This window comes from Balaenoptera borealis (genome assembly GCF_965194805.1).
Source record: "Balaenoptera borealis genome assembly, chromosome: 2".
NCBI lineage: Eukaryota > Metazoa > Chordata > Mammalia > Artiodactyla > Balaenopteridae > Balaenoptera > Balaenoptera borealis.
The window spans coordinates 119,857,466-119,880,928 of record NC_138867.1 but is presented as its reverse complement, the minus strand read 5'-3'; the positions used below and the strand labels follow the sequence as shown (position 1 = coordinate 119,880,928).

Below are 23,463 nucleotides of genomic sequence, written 5' to 3'. Positions count from 1 at the left end.
GCCAACTCCTAACAGGTTCAGGCTATGTTAAAAAAAAAAAATGAAACAACCTCCCTCTTCCAGCAAACACCTCATATTCTTTTTATTCATCTAATTTCAGTTCAAGTAAAAGGCCTTAAATCTTTTTTCTCAGTTTGGAATCCCATAAGCATAAATTCTATCCCTAGATGCTCAAAACACTAGCATTTTTCTTGACTTCAAGACAAATTTAGGCATCTGTTGCAGGACTTCCCTTTCCTACAGTTGAAATTCTTTTTGCCCAAACATTAGATACTCAATTTATAGTTAACTATAGTAAGGTCAATTCTGAAATGAGAAGGGATATCTTGAAAGGGAACATGAACATGCAAGTAATTTGCACGAAATATCTAGAAGTGGTGTGAGAGTGCTGAGCTGAATTGACTGTGGAGATGATTCCTGAGATCAGTACCCTAGATAAGTTTCCTTTTCCCCCTTGACTTTCCTAAACATTGCTTCAGATAACACATTATTAGGTAACTATCAGGGCTTCAATAACAAGTTGGTTCTGAATATAAGAATTGAGTATACTTATACTTAATTTAAAAAATGAGTTTACATGAAACTAACACAACATTGTAAATCAACTATACTTCAATTTTTAAAATGAGTTTACACACAGACTTAGAGAATAGACTTGTGGTTGCAAAGGGGAAGAAGGGGTGGAGGAGGGAAGGACTGGTACTTTGGGATTAGCAGATGCAAACTATTATATGGATGGATAGATAAACAACAAGGCCCTACTGTATAGCACAGGGAACTATATTCAATATTCTGTGATAAACCATAACAGGAAAAAATATATATATATATTGAAAAAATATATATATATGTATAACAGAATCACTTTTCTGTGCAGCAGAAAAAATATATATATATATTTAAAATATATTGAAAAAAATATATATGTATAACAGAATCACTCTTCTGTGCAGCAGAAATTAATACAACATTGTAAATCAACTGTACGTCAATAAAATTTTAAAAAATGAGTTTACAAAGGAAATGAAAAAAGGAATCCAAGACTCCTAAGCATAGTGAAAACAAACAAAAATATCCAGAGGAATACCAGCTAAATCAGTCTCATGAATTCTAAATATCCACTCCATCTCTTATATTCACAAACTGTTCCGTACAAATAAATCTGAAAAATGTAAGCATGTTTAGCAGATTTGAAAATAACTTTTTGAGAAGGACTGGATCAAAATTAAAAGCTATTTCTGTAGGAGAATTTACTACATTAAAAAAAATAAACCTTTCAACGATACACAGACACTAAAGTACAAGTAAAAGAATAAAAGGAAAGAACACCAGTTTTACAATTCAACTATTTCTTCAGAACAATCTAATGACTTCACTGTAGGAGTAGAAAAGATGTCTAGAACTTACGACGAAAAAGTGTGCGCTACATTTCCTCTCCCAAGAGACCCTCATATCTAAAAGGCAGTCAGTATGTCTTGTTTTGGTGGGGTAAATAAATGAGACAAAGTTGAAATAATCAACAGGATCTAAATGTATTACCAGCCACCAAAAATCAAAACAGAATTGTTTTGTGCTCAGAGAGAAGCGTACGTGTGTAAAAGTGTATATGTGTGAATGTGTGTGTATATGTATTATAGATAAAGAGCTAGAGTAAGTATGCTATTGAATCAACAGGCTCAAATATGAACATTAGAAGTAAAACAAATAATGGTAGAATATAATTATAAATCAGTGGAGGCAATATGAAGTCGAATTGATGTTTATGAATCATTAATTTGAATCATAACCAGTTTACATTGATAGCCAGACACTGGTGATAGAAAAATATTACTAAAATTCAACGTACAACAAAGCAAGCCATGATAACTGAACTGGACCTTTGAATTAAAACAAAGAAACAAAAGACGCTGACAGGACCAAAAAAAAAAAAAAAGCCTTTCACAAAACCTTTCTGAAAATTGATGATAATTTGATGAAAGGTAAATTACAGAAACCCACGTTTTGCTTTAAATATATAAGAACATATGCCCCACCCCAAACAGTTTTTATAACAGGCTCAGAAAAAAGTAACTTAAAAGACCTGTGCAGAGATATCAACAATTGGGAGGCAGGAAATAAATCTCACCTGATTACTGGTAGGATCACATTTGCCTAAACCGGTAGCTGAATCTTCAGCTATCAAAAGAGGCTCGCTTTTCTCACAGCTCTCCGGGCTGATGAGCGTGTCCGCGTAGTTGGGCTGAGGGAAGATCACGTGACTCCCCCGCGAGTCCGCGGTGAGCCAGGCCTCGTGGGAATAGGTCTGCAGGAAAGCCCGCACCCCGTCCACGCCCACGAAGTGAGAGGCGGGCACACCCGCTAACCCGCCTCCTGAAGCCTGGAGCAGGCGCGACGTGTGCCAGCGCCTCAGCCTGAGCGCCAGCAGCACAATGACAAACGCGAGGAAGACGCAGGAGACCGCGGCCACCGCCACCACCAGGTACAGCGTGAGGCCTGAGTCGTCGGGGCTGGCGGGAGACTCAAGGCTGCCTAGTTCAGCCAGGACGTCGGGGATGCTGTCCGCTACTGCCACTGTGAGCGTGACAGTAGCTGAGAGAGGGGGCCGCCCGTGGTCCTGGACGGCCACCACCAAGCTCTGCTTGAGCGCGTCTCTGTCCAGCAGGGCCCTCGCTGTGCGCACCTCGCCCGTGTGCAGCCCCACCGCGAAGAGCCCTGGCTCGCCGGCCTTGAGGAGGCGGTAGGACAGCCAGGCGTTCTGGCCTGAGTCTTTGTCAACTGCCACCACTTTGGTCACCAGGTATCCGGGCTCTGCGGAGCGGGGTGCCAGCTCCACGCCCATGGAGCCATCTGTGGGGACAGCAGGGTACAGGATCTCGGGTGCATTGTCATTCTGGTCCAGCACAAATATGCTCAGTGACACGTTGCTGCTGAGCGGTGGGTTCCCACTGTCATGCGCTGTCACCCACAACTGCAGTTCACGGAATTGCTCATAGTCGAAGGAGCGCAGCGCATACAGAATGCCGGTGTCTGAGTTTATGGAGATGTAGGAGGATAGAGGTGCTCCCTGGAGGGTATCCTCTGCCAGAGAATAAGTGACCTGGGCATTCTCTTTGCTGTCCCGGTCGAGTGCAGTCACGGAGAAGAAGGAGGCCCCTCTAGGATTGTTCTCAGGAATGTAGGCAGAGTAAGAGGAGTGAGCAAAAGTGGGCGGGTTATCGTTGTCATCTGCTACATTCAGTGAAATATGAGTTTCTGTAGACAAGGGTGGACTTCCCCGATCTGTGGCTGTCAACGTTATATTATAGCTCTGTACCTGCTCCCTGTCCAGTGCTCTGTTTGTTATCAACTTGTAATAATTTCCGTAAGTCTTTTCTAATTTAAAAGGCATATTGTTAGGAATGAAACAGGAGACTTGACCATTTTCTCCAGAGTCTTGATCTTGCACATTTAGAAGAGCAATCACAGTACCTGGAGGAGAGTTTTCCAGCACTGAATTAGTAGAAGATGTGATAGTTATTTCTGGAGCATTATCATTCACATCCACAACTGTGACCAACATCTTAGCAGTGGTGGAGAGACCTCCACCATCTTGGCCTTGAATTTCCATCTCATAGAATCTGTATTTCTCAAAATCCAGAGAACCTTGTATTAAGACTTCTCCAGATTGAGAATCCAACTGGAATATCTCAGAAGCTTTGCTTTCCATATTCAGGAATGAATATACCACTTCCCCATTGATTCCCTCATCTGGATCAGTTGCGTTTACCATAAGCACCCGAGTTCCGGAGCTGAGGTTCTCAGGAACACTCACTCCATATACAGACTGTGTAAACTTTGGGATATGGTCATTTACATCGAGAACCACGACACGGATGGAAACAGTGCCCTGGCGGATGGGATCTCCTCCATCTAAGGCTGTGAGGAGGAGGTGGTAAGCAGCCTCTTTTTCCCGGTCCAGGCTCCCCTCCAGCACTAGCTCAGGATTCTTGGCCCCATCCGTTCTGCCTCGCACTTGCAAAGAAAAGTAATTATTAGGGTTGAGCTGGTAGCGCTGGAGGGAGTTCATTCCCACATCTGGATCCCTAGCATTAGGAAGAGGAAATCGCGATCCCGGAGTTGCATGCTCACTGACTTTTATCTCTACTTCCTCCTCCCGGAAGCTGGGGGCGTTATCATTAATATCCATTATTTCCACCTCCACTCCGTAAATCTTAAGGGTATCTTCCACAAGTATCTCCAAGTTTAAAAAACAGGAGGAAACCGCCTCACAGAGCTCCTCCCGGTCTATCCTATCAGCAGTGATCAAGCTGCCACTTCGCGGATTCAGAGCGAAAAGCTGAGTCTTTCCTCCGGAGACGATGCGGACTCCGCGCTCCGCCAGCTCCCTGGGCTCCAGCCCCAGGTCCTTGGAAATATTGCCCACGAAGAAGCCTTTGTCTGTCTCTTCCAGCACCGAGTATCGGATCTGCCCAGCCCCAGACTCCCGCAGCGTCCCCAGGAAAATATACAGTAGGACCAACCCGCTGCGGTCCAGGAGCAGTTGCCGATTCGCCATGGCAGTGGCTGAGCCTGTATTCCGCGGTTTCTTGAGCTGTTTGGTTCTGAATCAGCTTATGCATCTACGAAGTCACTGGCTAAGTGCATCCAAAATATATTAGAGAGCGAAGAGAAGTACTTTTAAGTTTCCAGCATCACGATCTGTGAATATTCACTTCACTCTGCTTTGTGTTGTAGAGGTAGGGGAGGGAGGGACTCTAGCTCGCAGCTTCCCGTTTCCCTAATTGGTGAACAGCGGCGCCTAGAGCCCAATCTTATTATTGCAACGAGAAAGAAAAACTCAACTAATGTTCCTGAAGTTATCACACTTACCTCTTTGAGAATCACAAGTATTTGTAAAGCTTAAAATTGCAGACAATAAAGTATTATGTAATGTGATGTTAAAGGTTTACCAAGAGCACTTATGAAAAGAGTAATTATTTAAAAGGCTTGCTAATTATAAAAAATTTCAAATACTACTGGAACTGAAAACTTACAGGTTAGATTTGGTTCCTCCTGATTTTTACTGACTGAAGGGAACAGCATTTGTGGTTGTGTAACTAGCATGGTTTCAACAAAATCAACAGTTAGGATTATGACTATAATTCTTACCAATGTTTATTGAGTAAAATAAAGATAAAATGTTTGAGAAAATTTGGATGGCATTAGGGTTGTCATTTAAAATACCACAATATAAATATATAACTGTATTCCATATCCTTAATTAAAAGGTGTTCTATTTCATGAAAAACTGACCTGAGAGTGCTCTATATATTTTACCTTAAAATGCACTTGAATAGTAGAGGGAATGCAGCATCATAAACTTTAGTCTTAATAGTAATACCCATAGGTGTGAATTAGATTTTAGGAACTTTATCAAGAGAGGGAATCTAGAATCTCGAAATAACAGTGCTATATTAGAATATATTGGCATATTGGAATATAAAAAGCATTATTTTAAATACTTACCTGCTTAAAAGTGTTCTTATCTGCTTCAACACTAAGAGTTAAAACGCTAGCCAATAGCACTGAAGAGCTATCTTTGTTGAGAATATCTTGTGTGGCAGGACAATGTTCAACAGATGTGAGAAAATTAAATTCCGGATTAGTCTGATTCCCAGGCACACATAAATTATCAGCATAGGGCAATGTTCCCTCACTGTAGTTGGGAGGAATCTCAGGACCAGACTTGGAGCAGAGAACAGACCCAAAGCAGCCCCCAGCGGCGCTGGGGCTGGAAGAGCATCGAAGGCGCAGGGCAATGGCCAGAATCACCACGAGGAGGAAGAGCACCGAGATCAAGGCCAAGGCCACCACCAGGTAAAACTGCAGCTCAGCTTGGGGGTCAGTGGGCTCAGAGTGGTCACTGAGGTCCGGCAGCGCCTCCTGCAGGCTGTCCGCGAAAACCAGGAGCAGCGTGGCGGTGGCCGAGAGGGGCGGCTGTCCCCCATCGCGCACAGCAACCAGCAGGCGCTGGCGGGCCGCGTCCCTGTCGCCCAGGACCCGCGCCGTGCGCACCTCGCCCGTGCGCAGCCCCACGCTGAAGAGTCCGGGCTCGCTGGCCTGCAGCACGTGGTAGGACAGCCAGGCGTTGTGTCCAGAGTCGGCGTCCACCGCCACCACCTTGGTGACCAGGTAGCCGGGCTGCGCGGCGCGCGGCACCGTGTCGAAGAGCGCCGAGCCGTCGGGCCCCAGCGCCGGGTACAGCACCCTGGGCGCGTTGTCGTTGCGGTCGCCCACCAGCACGCGCAGGCTCACGTTGGCGCTGAGCGCGGGCGAGCCGTGGTCGCGGGCCTGCAGCGTCAGCTCGAAGGCGCGCAGCTGCTCGTGGTCGAAGGCGCGCTGCGCGAACACCACGCCGCTCTGCGCGCTCACGGACACGTAGGACGACAGCGCGCGCGGCTCCAGGTCGCTGGCCACGATGGAGTAGGAGACGTGGCCGTTGGGCCCCAGGTCGGGGTCGGAGGCGCTGACTTGCGCGATGGAGGCTCCAGGCGGGTTGTTCTCAGCCAAGTGGACCACGTAGGAGGCCTGGTGGAAAACAGGAGCATTGTCGTTGACGTCGGTGATGCGTAGGGTAATGGTAACGCTGGAGGAGAGGGGGGGCTTGCCCCTGTCAGTGGCTGTGATAGTGACGTTGTATTCCGGAGTCTGTTCCCTGTCCAGGGCCCCATCTGTTACTAACTTGTAGTAATTATTAGCAGAAGAATGAATTTTAAACGGAATGTCTCTACTTAAATTACATGTGACTTCTCCATTTTCCTTGGAATCCTGGTCCCGTGTTTTGAAGAGACCTACAACCATTCCTGGCTTGGAATCCTCCAAAATCTGATCAGAGAGAGAAGTGATGATTATTTCTGGGCTGTTGTCATTTTCATCTAAAACTTCTATAATTACTTTACACTGTGTAGAGAGGGATCCTCGGTCCTTTGCTTCTACATCCATGGCATATCTTTCCACATCTTCATAATCCAGGGGTTGATGAGTTACAATGTTTCCTGTAGCCGAATCCAGAGAGAACACGTGCCGGGCTGTATCAGCCACACCAAGGAATGAGTAGGTGATCTCTGCATTGACGCCTTCATCTTGATCAGTAGCGCTCACCCTCAGCACGAAGGTACCTGGGGGCACATCTTCCCGAAGGCTGACCTTGTACACATCTTGGCTGAACACAGGGGGATTATCGTTGGCATCCACCACCAGGATTCGGATCTGAATGGTGCCGCTTCGCGGCGGATCCCCGCTGTCTAAGGCTGTCAGCACCAAGTGGTGAGTGCTCTGCGTTTCTCGGTCCAGGGTCTTCTTCAATACCAATTCTGGATATTTGCCACCCTCAGGATTGTCTTTCACCACTAACGAGAAATACTCATTAGGACTTAGTTGGTATTTGCTCAGTGAATTCATACTAATATCGGGATCTTTTGCAGACTCAAGAATTGTTCCCGTCCCTAGACTGACAGATTCACTGATTTCTAAGTTTATTTCATCCTTGTGGAATTGAGGAGCATGGTCATTAATATCCTCAACAACCACAATGACATGAAAAATATTTAAAGGATTTTCCACCACGGCCTCCAACTGCAATTCACATCTTCTTCTCTCTTTACATATCTGCTCACGGTCTATTCGGTCCTTCACAAGTAAGTCCCCACTCTCCGCGTCTACGTTGAAAAGCAGCTTCTCAGCGCTAACTCGCAGCTTTCGAGCCGACACATCCAGGACACTGAGCCCTAGATCCTTGGCGAGATTCCCTACCACAGAGCCCTTGGCCAGCTCCTCGGGAATGGAGTAGCGGATCTGCTCGCAGAGCGCGGGGTAGAACAAAGGCAGCAGGAAGGGAAACAGTACCTGCCGCCGGCGGGCCGGACATCTCTGCGTGCAGCTCCCTCCCATTGCGCGCTCTAGTTCTCGCTGGGTCCCAGTCTTTATAGTTGGAGAAAATGTACACTGGCGCACTGGTAAAGCATTTGGTCCAGGACAGGCGGAGCCGCCAGGCTTGGGGCTGGGAATCCGTGTGTGCTGGGGAGAGTCTGCGCGGCCAGGAGCCCCAGCGTGTAAGCGGGTTTCCTTCTCTCTGTGTTGGTGGCTGTGCTGGAAATCCCTGGCTAGAAGCTGAGGAATCCCGGGCGTCTACGCTTGCCCTGCACTGGCCGACAGCGGCGCCCAGAGGCTCCGTGTGGAACCGCAGTTTAGTTTTTCTCTGCTGTATTTAAGTAAGTCTTTTTCTTTAAACGCAGGATGACCGCAACTAAAATATTTGAATCTTATTCCTCGGTGACCCCGTTTTCATCATGAAACATTTTTTTCACATGGTCAAAACTATTATATATTTTATATGGTAAAATTTTACATATATTTTGAATAGGTAGAAATATTTCTTTCAAAATCTAAAAGGCACAAAAGAATGTAGAGTGAAAAGTAGGTCTCCTATTCCATTGCCTACTGCTATCCAGTTCTTCCATCCAGAGGCAATCACTGTTGCTGCTTTTAAGAGTAATTATCCACAAAAGAAAGTACTAAAGATAAGCAAAAAACTTTTTTTTTTTTTTTTTTTTGGTCTTCAATCCAGGTTTATATTTGGCTAGAAAAGTATTAATCCATCCCCCCATATTTAGGAACCAGAATACAAACACTGTCATGTTCATTACAGTCATCTAAGGTGTCCTATATTGCTTCTAAATAATTATATTTTAACATATTTGCTTACAATAGTTACCATGCCAAAAGAGTAGGGTTTTTTTAACCTGTATTTTTCAAAATAATAGAATTATTTGAAATAGATGCATACTAATTTTGACTCTCATGGGCAGAAATTTTAAATGACAGTTTCAATGATTTAAAAGTTAAAAAATAAAAGTTAATAACTATGACTCTAAAGATAATAACTATGCTCTCCTTCCACAGACATATCCTTGAACAAAAGTTGAATGACATGAAAAAAGTCATGGTCTCATAAATATTTTGAAACACATTAGGACATGATTTGACTTTACGCTACCATATTAGTTTAGAAGAATATTAGTAATAAATTATAAGAGATCAAACCAAATACATCACTATCTTCACTTAACTAAATGGGCTCATCAGTAACTCCACTGACCATCCGCTTATAATTCTATGTACTTCTCTGCTTGTATTCCGATCTCATACAGAAATGACATCTCTTTCTTGACTTTAAGTTTATTTTGACTTTAAATTACAGAGTTTGCAGAGTTTCAGGTGGACCTTTCTTTCTCTATATAAAGAGTCACTGAAATGCTTTTGGCACACACGTTTGCCCCTGTACTTGGGAACATGTACCACTCTATCTCCCCAAATTCCAAATTATATATATTTTTTCATCCTTAGAAATTGGAAAATTTAACAAAAAGTACAGAGAGAACAGAACCCCAAACTTGTTTCTACAGGCTCTCTGGAATCCCTATTGAGCAAGGAAAGTAAAATTAAAATGGTATGTCTTCTGGGACTTCCCTGGTGGTACAGTGGTTAAGAATCTGCCTGCCAATGCAGGGGACATGGTTCGATCCCTGGTTCGGGAAGATCCCACATGCCACGGAGCAACTAAGCCCAGTGCACCACAACTACTGAGCCTGCGCTCTAGAGCCGGTGAGCCACACTACTGAGCCCGAGCGCCACAACTACTGAAGCCTGGGCGCCTAGAGCCCATGCTCCGCAACAAGAGAAGCCACCGCAATGAGAAGCCCGCACACCACAACGAAGAGTAGCCCCCGCTCGCCACAACTAGAGAAAGCCCGCGCGCAGCAACAAAGACCCAACGCAGCCAAAAATAAATAAATAAATACATAAATAAATTTAAAAATGGTATGTCTCCCACATGACAGTATGAAATTGGAATCACAGGCAAAATGGATGCTGCAGTGTTACCAGGTATGATTACACTTGAAAAAATTTAAGCACACATTGTTATGAATTGTTAATAGAATATTATTGAAAATGGGTAGGATTTCCAGTGAGGCTAATGCACTTGTTTCTGACATTTACCTATTCTTACCAGACCTGCCTTCAAAGCAAGAGGCAGGGTTGTTTAAGGGGCTGGGATTTCAACATGTAGCCACCGGGAGAGCACACAAATTGACAAGACACTTCTGTATGAAAGTCCTCTCTTAGAAACTGTCAGTATTATGCTCAACAAAACTATAAAATACAAGACTCCGTGAAGCTGCTCATAACAGCCTATCACAATAAACCTTCATGGGATTAGGTGAATAGTTACCAGAAAGTAAAAACAAATCAGCCTTAATAACCATCAAGTTCTACTCTTCAATGTTTCAGCAAGAAGCAAATGTCACTGAAATGGAGGGAAAAGTGAAAAAATTAAGTTTCCACCAACATGCTGCAAACCTAAAAGTAAAACCAACCATAATTTTTAAAGGAGAGAAAAGGAACAAAAATAGAACTCACTGGCACCAAAGGGGTATCTTCTATAGGAAACTTCGAATCATCTAACAAAGACTGAGGATCCTTTTTCTCACAGCTCTCCTGGCTGACGAGCGTGTCCGCGTAGTTGGGCTGCGGGAAGATCACGTGACTCTTCCGCGAGTCCGCGGTGAGCGAGACCTCGTGGGAATAGGTCTGCAGGAAAGCCCGCACCCCGTCCACGCCCACAAAGTGAGAGGCTGGTACGCCTGCCAGTCCGCCTCCAGAAGCCCGGAGCACACGCGACGTGTGCCAGCGCCTCAGCCTGAGCGCCAGCAGCACAATGACAAAGGCGAGGAAGACACAGGAAACCGCGGCCACCGCCACCACCAGATACAACGTGAGGCCTGAAGCATCAGAGGCGTGCGGGACCTCCAAGCTGCCCAGATCAGCCAGGACATCTGGGATGCTATCAGCCACAGCTACGGTGAGCGTGACGGTGGCAGAGAGAGGGGGCTGCCCGTGGTCCTGGACCGCCACCACCAGGCTCTGCTTGAGCGCGTCTCTGTCCAGCAGGGCCCGCGCTGTGCGCACCTCGCCCGTGTGCAGCCCCACCGCGAAGAGTCCTGGCTCGCTGGCCTTGAGCAGGCGGTAGGACAGCCAGGCATTCTGACCTGAGTCTCTGTCCACAGCTACCACCTTGGTCACCAGGTAGCCAGGCTCTGCAGAGCGGGGTGCCAGCTCCACGCCAGTGGAACCGTCGGTGGGGAGAGTGGGGTACAGGATTTCGGGCGCATTGTCATTCTGGTCCAGCACGAATATGTTCAGTGACACGTTGCTGCTGAGCGGTGGGTCCCCACTGTCAGTGGCTGTCACCTGCATCTGCAGGTCATGAAACTGCTCAAAGTCGAAGGATCGCAGTGCATACAGTACTCCTGTGTCAGAATTGATGGAGACGTAAGAGGACAGAGGTGCCCCTTGGATAGTGTCTTCAGCCAGGGAGTAAATAACCCGAGCATTTTCTTCACTGTCTGTGTCCAGTGCAGCCACTGAGAAGATGGAGGCACCTCTGGGGTTGTTCTCTGGGATATAGGTAAAGTAGGAGATGTGAGAGAAGGTGGGTGGGTTGTCATTGATATCTGCCACTTGCAGGGTGAAGTGAGTTTCCGTGGATAGGGGTGGACTTCCTCCATCTGTGGCTCTTACTGTGATATTGTAAGAAGATACCTGTTCCCTGTCAAGGACTTTGTGTGTCACCAATCTATAATAACTGTCAATGGATTTTTCTAACTTAAATGGTAGATTCCCCAATATAGAACAGGTGACCTGCCCATTCTGCCCGGAGTCCAGATCATGCACGTTTAAAAGAGCTATAACAGTCCCCAGAGGTGAATCTTCCATCAGGGGACTAAACAGAGATGTGATCGTCACCTCTGGACTGTTGTCATTTACATCTTCTACTGTAATCAACACTTTAGCAGTTGCAAGATATGCCCCTCCATCTTCAGCTTGTATTTCTATTTCATAGAAACCTGTTTCTTCATAATCTAGATTTTCTGATAGTTTTATTTCCCCCGTATTTTTGTTTAGTTGGAATTTCAACAGTTGTGTGTCAGGTAATTTTCGGAATGAATATGTCACTTCTCCATTGGCACCTTCATCCCTGTCAGTGGCGGTGACTGTCAACAGCTGTGCACCCACAGGCAAGTTCTCGGGAACACTCACTCGGTATTCGGACAAACTGAAGACCGGAGCATTGTCATTTGTATCGAAAACAGTCACACTGATGAGGACAGTGCCAGATCGGAGAGGGTCACCCCCGTCGACGGCAGTTAGGACCAGATGGTGCATTGCCTCTTCCTCGCGATCCAGGGCGTGCTCCAGCACCAGCTCTGGGTACTTAACGCCATTGACACGGCTTTGAACTGCTAGGGAGAAGTGCTTATTGGAGCTGAGCTGGTAGCTCCGTAGGGAGTTCACGCCCACATCCGGATCAAGAGCTTCCGGGAGAGGAAAACGCATTCCTGGAGCGACGTTTTCATTAATTTTTACATCTAGATTTTCTGCTTGGAATTTTGGTGCATTATCGTTGATATCAGTTACTTCTATTTCTACTCCGAAAAGTTTCACCCTATCTTCCATAAGAATGTTAAAACTCACCAGACACGGCTCGCTCTGAGCGCAGAGCTCCTCCCGGTCTATCCTGCCCGCGGTGACCAAGCTGCCGCTTCGCGGGTTCAGAGCAAAGAGCTGCGTCCTACCTCTGGAGACGATGCGGACTCGGCGCTCCGCCAGCTCCCGGGGCTCCAGCCCCAGGTCTTTGGAGATGCTGCCCACAAAAGAGCCTTTCTCTAACTCCTCGGGAACGGAGTAGCGGATCTGCCGAGCTTCGGCCTGCCACGGCATACAGAGGAAAAGGCAGAGCTGGACCAGCGCGCTGCGGTCGGAGCTATTCCTTTGAGCGGCCATTGTTGTCTGGTGACGGAATTCTCGCTGAGTCCTCACTGGGCACGCTGTGTGTTTTGACTGGGTCCTTTTTCTTTCTCTGGCTGCAGGGAGTCTCTGCAGCCTGCGCACCTTAAATTCCGGACTGAGTTTCGCTGCATCCCTGGAGCCTGTTTGCAGGAACTGTGGAGCTTTGTGTAGTTGGAGTCCTGAGAATCCGGATTGAGCACTTGCTGCGGTTCTCTCCTAGTGGGTGAACAGCGGCGCTCAGAGTCCTCAGAAGTTACTGCACCCACTGTGTATGCAATAGAAAACAAACGCTACTCTATTTTTTGTTGTATATTTTTATTTTACATTACTTCTTTGGTTTCTCAACTGACATCCTTAAATCAACTACTATTTGTAGTTTTCTTACTCGGTGGAATAAAGTGGAATGAAAGTACCTCAAAGTATTAAATGATAATAGTTGATTAAATATATATTTGCAACACTCATTTTCCCAATAGAAATATATCCACTTTAAAAAGTAAGTAATGCTTACTTTCTTTCCTATGAGCCTCTAGCTATATTCAGAAAATTCTTACAATTTAATTTGAAATTCTGATTTAAATGGTCCATCTGTGTTTAGTAGACATTTATACAGAGACTATGAGATATACCCCTTAAAATTTCACTTAGAATTTTTAAATTTTAGATTGATCAATCAACTAATTAATTATATTTGTTTAGCATTAAGATTGTGTAAAAAGTTTTCAATTTTTCTAAAATAGTTTTCCTGAGCCTCAATGAATTTTTTGAAAAATATATATTTTTATTACAGGCATATATTATTAGAAGTTAACTTGACCTATTTAAATGAGTTGAGCTGGTAATCACAAACTAAAAGGAACATTTCTGTATTGCAGTGGGAAGAGAAATACATACAAGTGCTACAATTGTAAAAAATGGAGTTAGAAATAGTGATGTAGGTTTTTGAAAAATACGTATTTATGTCAAATGACCTGTTTTCACCAGGGCGTTGATGCCTATATAAATAATCTCTTCTTTGCATGTTGTATGGAAGCCCAAAATAAAGTGGCGTACACATCTTCAGTTCTATATCCCCACCAACCCAGTAGTAGTTTTTTCCTCAAAGAGGAGGAGTTTGGAGGTTGACTTCTTTCATGCAGAGAGAACAGGTTGTTCAGAAACGTTTATGTCCCTATGCCCCCAAGTATAGAACTCTTCAAAGATTTTACCTTTTGTCTTCAAAGATTGTATATCAGACAATCAGAGACAGAGATTGAGCACAGAACACAATAGCATTTCATTTGCTTTCTTGAAAACTCCTTATCTTGCAATGTAGAGAAAACAGGATTGGGAAAGAGTACAATTTGAGCACCAAGAAAAGTAAAAGGAAAGCCAGAAAGACCAAAAATTGAAGAGAAAAATTCCTCTAGGGTAGTTAGTATTAAGATTTTGGGCCCATAGAAAACCTGGCAATGGAATCAAAGTGTTGACTCCTCTACCAAGAAAAATGCATACGTCTGTAACTTTACATGCAATTTCAGGAATTCGTGGATCCGCTCACCATGCCCCCTCAAATGCTTACAGTTTTAAAAATTGTTAAAATAAATGAAGATACCCAAATGCACATACAAGATTATTTGTACTACATGTTTCTTTGAAATGAGCACCTGCTTGGATATTTAATGAGTAGCTAATATTATTAAACTTTAAAAAAATATATAAATAGGGTATGGAAATTTCAACTTAAATCTCAGCAGATTTGAATAGGTTATTATTTATTCATTTAAATTTATTTATTTATTTATTTGGTAAGAAGCCAAGACCACAGCCTCTGTTTTGCTAATCTAAGCTTGACAAGATATCTCCAATTCTTTCTGAATTATAGAGCAATTTATGAACCATGTAAGTCTTGAAAATGTACTCAGCAAAAACTGAACGTTGAGAAGACAAGACAGTAATTAGTTGTGTATTTTCTAAATATGATTCTAGATGTAAGAGTGAAATAGTATGCCCAAAATATGAAAAAAATAGTAGAATGTTACAGAAGACAAAAAAATGAAACTCACCGGTGTTAAGGTCTCAGGATGTGAAGTCAAATCATTCCCACTCTGAAGTGGAATTAAGGCCCCAGGAGAATCACCACAAACTATGTCTTGAGTGGAATGCAAAGGATCACTACATCTTAGAAAATTAAACTCTGTCTTTCCAGTATTGGCAACGCACAGATTGTAGGAATAAGGTAAAGTTCCTTCACTGTAGTTGGGGGGAACCACGGGTCCAGACTTGACACAGACACCAGGCTGAAAGCAGCGCCATACAGAGGGGATGGAAGAGCAACGAAGGTGTAGGGCAACGGCCAGAATCACCGCGAGGAGGAAGAGCACTGAGATCAAGGCCAAGGCCACCACCAGGTAAAACCGCAGCTCAGCCTGGGGGTCAGTGGGCTCAGGGTGGTCACTGAGGTCCGGCAGCGCCTCCTGCAGGCTGTCCGCGAAAACCAGGAGCAGCGTGGCGGTGGCCGAGAGGGGCGGCTGTCCCCCATCGCGCACAGCAACCAGCAGGCGCTGGCGGGCCGCGTCCCTGTCGCCCAGGACCCGCGCCGTGCGCACCTCGCCCGTGCGCAGCCCCACGCTGAAGAGTCCGGGCTCGCTGGCCTGCAGCACGTGGTAGGACAGCCAGGCGTTGTGTCCAGAGTCAGCGTCCACCGCCACCACCTTGGTGACCAGGTAGCCGGGCTGCGCGGCGCGCGGCACCGTGTCGAAGAGCGCCGAGCCGTCGGGCCCCAGCGCCGGGTACAGCACCCTGGGCGCGTTGTCGTTGCGGTCGCCCACCAGCACGCGCAGGCTCACGTTGGCGCTGAGCGCGGGCGAGCCGTGGTCGCGGGCCTGCAGCGTCAGCTCGAAGGCGCGCAGCTGCTCGTGGTCGAAGGCGCGCTGCGCGAACACCACGCCGCTCTGCGCGCTCACGGACACGTAGGACGACAGCGCGCGCGGCTCCAGGTCGCTGGCCACGATGGAATAGGAGACGTGGCCGTTGGGCCCCAAGTCTGGATCTGAAGCGCTCACTTGGGCGATGGAGGCGCCGGGCGGGTTGTTTTCTGCCACGTGGACCACGTAGAAGGCTTGGTGGAAAATCGGAGCGTTGTCGTTGATGTCCGTGATGTGCAGAGTGATGGTAGTGCTGCTGGAGAGGGGTGGCTTGCCCCTGTCAGTGGCTGTGATGGTGACGCTGTATTCCAGAGTCTGCTCTCGGTCTAGGGCCCCATCTGTCACCAGCTTGTAGTAATTATTAGAAGAAGAATAAATCTTGAACGGAACATCTCTTCCTATATGACAGGTGACTTCTCCATTTCCTCCGGAATCCCGGTCCCGTGTTTTGAAGAGGGCAACAACCATTCCTGGAAGAGAACCCTCCAAAATCTCATCAGAGAGAGAAGTGATGATTATTTCTGGACTGTTGTCGTTTTCATCTAGGATATCTATGATTACTTTACATTGGGTAGAGAGACCACCTCCGTCCTTTGCTTCCACTTCCATGGTGTATCTTTCTATATCCTCAAAATCCAATGACTGGTTATTCTTAATCAGGCCTGTTTTCTCATCCAGTGAGAACATGTGCCTTGTACTCTGAGCAGTGCTCCTGAAGTAGTAGTGTATTTCAGCATTGGCCCCCTCATCCTGGTCAGTGGCTGTCACCAGCAACACGGAGGACCCAGGGGGTAGATTTTCACTAACGCTGATTCTATATTCGTCTTTGCTGAACACTGGGGGGTTATCATTGGTGTCCTTGACAGATATTTCTATATGAGCAGTGGCACTTCGTGGCGGGCCCCCTCCATCCAAGGCAGTCAATATCAAACTATGGGACTGCTGCTCTTCCCGGTCTAGGGGTTTCTCCAAAGATAACTCTGGGTATTTGCCACCATCGGAATTAACTCTAACCATTAATGAGAAATAAGGGTTAGGACTTAACTGATAATCTTTAACTGAGTTTGTGTTTATATCAGGGTCAGTGGCAGGGTCAAGGGATATTCGTGCACCTGAAGATACAGATTCAAAAATTTCTAAATGTATTTCCTTTTTATCGAATTGAGGAGCATGGTCATTAATATCCTCAACAACCACGATGATATGAAAAATATTTAAAGGATTTTCCACCACGGCCTCCAACTGCAATTCACACCTTCTTCTCTCTTTACATATCTGCTCACGGTCTATTCGGTCCTTCACAAGTAAGTCCCCACTCTCCGCGTCTACGTTGAAAAGCAGCTTCTCAGCGCTAACTCGCAACTTTCGAGCCGACACATCCAGGACACTGAGCCCTAGATCCTTGGCGAGATTCCCTACCACAGAGCCCTTGGCCAGCTCCTCGGGAATGGAGTAGCGGATCTGCTCGCAGAGCGCGGGGTAGAACAAAGGCAGCAGGAAGGAAAACAGTACCTGCCGCCGGCGGGCCGGACATCTCTGCGTGCAGCTCCCTCCCATTGCGCGCTGTAGTTCTCGCTGGGTCCCAGTCTTTCCGGAAAGCCAAAGAAAATGCAATCCACGGCGTCACTGGAAGAGCTTTCGGCCCAGGACAGGCGGAGCTGGGAATCCGTTTGTGCTGGGCAGAGCCTTCCCGGCCAGGAGCCTGAGTGCGTGAGCAGGTTTCCCTCTCTCTGTGGTGGGGGCTGCGCAGGAAATCGCAGACTGGAGGCTGAGGAATCCCGAGCGTCAGCGCTTGCCCTGCACTGGCCGACAGCGGCGCCCAGAGGCCTCGTGTGGAACCGCAGTCTGACATTTTCGTCTTGAATACAATTTCTCTCCAGAATGTGTGTGTGTATATATATAGTTATGTAATTGCCCCAAATTTCAGTTTTAACAGAGTATACGGCAGATGGCTGCATACTTAGTTTTTCAAGAAATTTATTGTGGAAAATTTCAAACTTATACAAAAGTAGGGAGCCTTATTATTGAACCTTCATATACCCATCACCCAACTACAACGATGATCAACACAAGGTCATCTTTGCTTACTCTTTATTTAATTCCCTCATTATCTTGAAGCAAATCCAAGATATTTTAATTACCTCTTCTTTAAAGACTAGACACGAAGATGAGGAAGAATTTTATCCTTAATCCTATTATATTATATAATCTGTTACCGATGCAAAAGTCCTGCCTCATTTAAGAAAACTGGAACTCAGCATTTTCCAGTCTGCCCAGTCATCGATCCAAAGAACCTTGTGTTCTGTTTTTAAAGGCAAGTGACATTTTTATGGCAGAGACTAGTAGTTACCTACCATGACATACAAGCCTTTGTCAATATCTGTTATTACATTTTTTCCAAATTAACCATATTTTAATATTTATGTATACTAAGTACTAAAGGTTACTCCCCAAGACAGAAACTTTAAGTGACAGTTTTCCTACTGCATGGTTAAAAATATGACCCTGAAGGATGCTTTGCTTTTTTCCTACTAGCTTAGAAATAAAGAGTATTTGAAATAATTATAATGTCTGTATGTCATAATGGATTTCCAGACATGTTAGCCCTCATATTCAGCATGTTCAGAATAGAATTTTGAGTCAATTTCAAAGCTTATTTTCAAAGTCTCCTACAATGCCATTTATTACTTGAAATAACATTGTGTTTAAAATCACATTACATAATACATTATTCTTTTCCTTATGTCTAAAAGCCAGTAAAATATTCTTAGAATCTCCATAGCAGTTCCTGAGAATATTTTCCTAAATCATCTCTCATAACCAGACTTATTTCTAGCCTCAAAAGTTGGAGGATTGAGCCATAAAAAACAGTTGAAGAATAATTTTTATTTCCTATGTTTTGTCTTCTCACAGGGTCCAGTCTAAGAAACCCCTCTTCAGCAAGCATAAACTATAGGAGGTTTCAAATTATTAATAATCTGATACTATAGTGTTAGGAAATCAACAGCTCTGAGGATGAGAACAAATGATGTTAAAATTTTTCACTATTAAAAGAATAAAGCATCCCTTTCTAGGATTTGGAAATGGATGATATTTGAAGTTCGAATTATCCTCTGAAATGATCTTTAAATGCAAACAACCTCTACAAACATGTGAACGGAAACACGTCACCTCTAAGGGGTGTTGTCCTGTCACAGAAACAGAAAAGAAGTACTGAGTCTGGGCTTTCAGTTGTTTTTCCAAGAAGAATGCATTTCTTATTAATTTACCCTTACAAAAATAGCATCAGCTGCAGAAATGTTTTTAGAGTAAGAATTTCACAATGTGGCCATTGGAGATAACAATAGTAACAAATTTCAGGAATGGAAACCAGTCCTAAGAATTAGTAGTGAACCGTGGTAACCACTGAAGCAACCTCACCCAAAGAGCCACGCCCAATGCCTGATAATGAGAGCAGTCCCAAGAGGAAGGTTTTCACTGACCTTAGGTTAATCATTATGAGAAAGCAAAAATTATATCAACGATGTAACCAAAAAATGCCTCCTATAGATGTTAGAGCAAAAATTAGGCCCAGTGAAAATTTAAACGAGAAATTGTTAATAGTGAGAAATATTTACAGTGAGAAATATGTTAATATCAACTTATCCTAAAGTGCCAACACTTAAATAGAAAACCAATTTTTTTTTTAAGTAAAGGAAAAATTGAACTCACTGGAACCAAAGGGGTGTCTTCTATAGGAAACCTGGAATCATCTGAAGCACACAAAGGCTCGCTTTTCTCACAGCTCTCCTGGCTGACGAGCGTGTCCACGTAGTTGGGCTGCGGGAAGATCACGTGACTCCCCCGCGAGTCAGCGGTGAGCCAGGCCTCGTGGGAATAGGTCTGCAGGAAAGCCCGCACCCCGTCCACGCCCACAAAGTGAGAGGCGGGCACACCCGCTAACCTGCCTCCTGAAGCCTGGAGCAGATGCGACGTGTGCCAGCGCCTCAGCCTGAGCGCCAGCAGCACAATGACAAACACGAGGAAGACGCCGGAGACCGCGGCCACCGCCACCACCAGGTACAGTGTGAGGCCTGAGTCGTCAGGGCTGGCGGGAGACTCAAGTCTGCCTAGTTCAGCGAGGATGTCGGGGATGCTGTCAGCCACGGCCACGGTGAGCGAAACAGTGGCAGAGAGAGGGGGCTGGCCGTGGTCCTGGACCGCCACCACCAGGCTCTGCTTGAGCGCGTCTCTGTCCAGCAGGGCCCTCGCTGTGCGCACCTCGCCCGTGTGCAGCCCCACCGTGAAGAGACTTGGCTCGCTGGCCTTGAGCAGGCGGTAGGACAGCCAGGCGTTCTGGCCCGAGTCTCTGTCCACTGCCACCACCTTGGTAACCAGGTATCCGGGCTCTGCGGAGCGGGGTGCCAGCTCCACGCCCGTGGAGCCATCGGTGGGAAGCATGGGGTACAGGATTTCTGGCATATTGTCATTCTGGTCCAGCACGAACAAGCTCAGTGACACGTTGCTGCTGAGAGGTGGGTCCCCGCTGTCGCTTGCCCTCACCTGCATTTGAAGATCGCGAAATTGCTCATAGTCAAAGGAGTGCAGCACGTATAGCACACCAGTGTTGGAGTTGATGGAGACATAGGAGGAGAGAGGCGCCCCTTGGATGGTGTCTTCGACTAAGGAGTAAACAACCCGAGCGTTCTCATTGCTGTCGGGGTCGTGGGCTGTCACCGAGAAGATGGAGGTGCCTCTAAGGTTGTTCTCAGGGAGATAGACTGAGTAGGAGGTTTGAGAGAAGGAGGGTGGATTGTCGTTGACGTCGACCACGTGCAGGGTGATGTGAATTTCCATGGACAGGGATGGTGTTCCTCTGTCTGTTGCGGTCACTGTGATGTTATATTCAGAGGTTTTTTCTCGGTCAAGATTTTGGACTGTCAACAATCTATAATAATCTTCTACTGACTTTTCTAATTGAAAAGGTAGAATCTCCTTGATGGAACAGACAACTTGGCCATTCTTCCCAGAGTCTCGGTCATGTGCATTGAAAAGAACAATTACTGTTCCTTGAGGAGCATCTTCCCTCACTGGACTAAACAAAGATGTAATGGTCACTTCGGGTCTATTGTCATTGACATCTTCCACTGAAATGAGCACTTTGGTCCGATCTTTCAATGCCCCACCATCTTCAGCCTGTATTTCCATGTCATAAAATGCACATTCTTCATAATCTAAACTCTTTGCTGTTGATATTTCGCCAGTATTTCCATTAAGCTGGAATAACGGAGATTGTTTTTCACTAATTTTCCAGAATTTATAAGCCACTTCTCCGTTGGTTCCCTCATCCGGGTCGCTAGCGCTTACAGTAAGCAGCCGGGTGCCCGGGGGCACGTTCTCTGGGACTTTCACTCGGTAAACCGGTTGAGCAAAAACCGGGGCATTGTCGTTTGTATCCAACACTGTCACTCGGATGTGCACTGTGCTGGAGCGACGCGGTTCGCCGCCATCGGAGGCGACGAGGACCAGATGGTGAGCAGCGTCCTCCTCGCGGTCCAGGGCGCGCTCCAGCACCAGCTCTGGGCTTATAGTTCCATCGTCCCCAGTTTGCACGTCCAGGGAGAAGTGGTGATTGGGGCTGAGCTGATAGCTCTGCAGGGAATTCAAGCCCACATCGGGGTCAACAGCGTCTGGGAGTGGATAACGTGTTCCGGGCAAAGCAATTTCGTTAATTTTTACTTCTAGATTTTCGACCTGGAATTTCGGATTATTATCGTTGATATCAGTTACTTCTATTTCTATTCCGTGAAGCTGCACCCTGTCTTCAACCAGGACTTTAAAGTTCACCAGACACCGCGCGCTCTGAGCGCAGAGCTCCTCCCGGTCTATCCTGCCCGCGGTGACCAAGCTGCCGCTTCGCGGGTTCAGAGCAAAGAGCTGCGTCCTACCTCTGGAGACGATGCGGACTCCCCGCTCCGCCAGCTCGCGGAGCTCCAGCCCCAGATCCTTGGAGATATTCCCCACGATATAGCCTTCTTCTGTCTCTTCAGGTACCGAGTAGCGGATCTGGCTAGCCCCGGTCTCCCACAGCCTCCCCAGGAAAAGGCACAACAGGACCAGTCTTCTGTGGTGCAGGCGATTCGTTGGAGCGGCCATTGTTGCTTCACTAAAGATTTTTTTCAGAATAATTTCTGTGATCGCTGATTCCTTAGGCTCTGTTTTCCTCCTGCAGATTATGGTTATCTTTTTTCTCAGGAGAAACCCGTAGTGCCCCAGGCTAAGAGGCTGAGTTATGTTGCAGCCCCGGAGTCGGTTTGTGGGATCCGAGCGGCTTTGTGCAGTTGCAGATCCTAATATCGAGACGGAGCGCTGATTGAGCTTTTCTTAGAGTTGGTGAACAGCGGCGCTCAGAGTCCTAAGCCGTTACTACACCCACCCACTCAAGTATTGAGATATGCAATACTTCTGTTATAGATGACTGAAAAAGAAAACACTACTCTCTAACGATTATGATTTTAGATTTCTCTAATTGTGTCGTGCATTCATATTTCAAATGCAATTACCATTTGTGGATATTTTAGTTGGAAATGAAGTGGAATGAAATTCTATTAAATGTCACTTTGGTATCAAACAAACTTAACTCTCATTTTTGCTAGAATTTTGTTCTCTCTCTCTAGATATGTAAATTATTCAAATTTCCTTTTTTATAATGTTTCAAATACTTTCTATAGGTCATTATTTATTTTCTGAAGTAATTAGAATGTGCAATCCTCTTTGGAAATACATTCATATTTTTCTTAATTTTATATGTATGCTTATATATGTATAGTACATAATCATATTGAATGAATATATGGATTATTCACCTTGAAGCTATTTTATAAGGCTAATTCATTTTCATAGTGAAATTCCTGGAGTAAGGTCTCCTTAAGATTTTCTTTACAAAAATTTAATTAGGCAATGGTACTAGATTTTATCACCTAATATTGCTAAACTTTAAATGGATTGGGTTTTTAAATTTTACATAGTTATGATTGTTAAACTTTTATGCTATTAAAATTTTTTAATGTTTAGTTTTCTGTGTGAATTCATAGTGCATGCACAGCTTATGGCATCTGGAAGATTCAGATGAACATACATTGAAAAGTAAGTTTCCATTTCAATTCTTCCATCAAGAAATTATGCAATTTTAACCTAATTTTAAGCCTCCTATTAAAAGGGTCATCTAAATTTATGTAATAATTTGGGGAAAAGAACACAAGATGTAGAATGAATTATTACCACAAAAAGTAAAAAGTAAGTACCACAATAAGAAATTTCTTTCAGCAGTTTGTAAAGAAACTATTTACTGAAGCAGTTCCTAGCAAAAAGACTGATACTTATGTAACGGGATCTTTGTATGTGCTTGAAATTAGTAGGTTTTGCCTTTAAAATGGAAAATTCAGAATTCTCCTTCCCTCCTACAGATAGAAGAAGGATGAGAAAACCTCCAGTCACTAATGTTTAGGGCTCCAAGGAATAAAACAAATCCAGTGACCTTCCCCCCTTTCTTCTTCAAAACATGTAGGTTGGGAATGAGAGCACGTTATGGAGGCAACAGCATTTCCTTTTCTTTTACCAAGTATCTCCTTATGTTAACTATAAAGAAGAAGAGAATTCCGTATTCAAGAAAACTTGAAGGAACTTAGAT

The 23,463-nt window shown here is 45.2% G+C and overlaps 2 protein-coding genes across 3 annotated transcripts in view; both read right to left on the bottom strand.

Moving 5' to 3' along the window:
- The window catches only part of LOC309622647 (protocadherin gamma-A11-like), a 42,223-nt gene extending 37,658 nt beyond the window's left edge, over nucleotides 1-4,565 (bottom strand). For both annotated transcript variants that reach the window (XM_082378637.1, XM_082378636.1), the window contains exon 1: nucleotides 2,126-4,565. In XM_082378637.1, coding sequence (XP_082234763.1) covers nucleotides 2,126-4,555 — 2,430 coding nt within the window. In that variant the 5' untranslated portion in view covers nucleotides 4,556-4,565. The remainder of the gene's footprint in view (nucleotides 1-2,125) is intronic.
- Nucleotides 4,566-5,493: 928 nt separating this feature from the next.
- LOC309622653 (protocadherin gamma-B7-like) lies at nucleotides 5,494-9,559 on the bottom strand (the record flags this gene model as incomplete). Its single annotated transcript, XM_082378648.1, has 1 exon — nucleotides 5,494-9,559. The coding sequence occupies exon 1, from the start codon at nucleotides 7,927-7,929 to the stop codon at nucleotides 5,494-5,496; it is 2,436 nt and encodes an 811-aa protein (XP_082234774.1). The 5' UTR covers nucleotides 7,930-9,559.
- Between the last annotated feature and the right edge of the window lie 13,904 nt (nucleotides 9,560-23,463).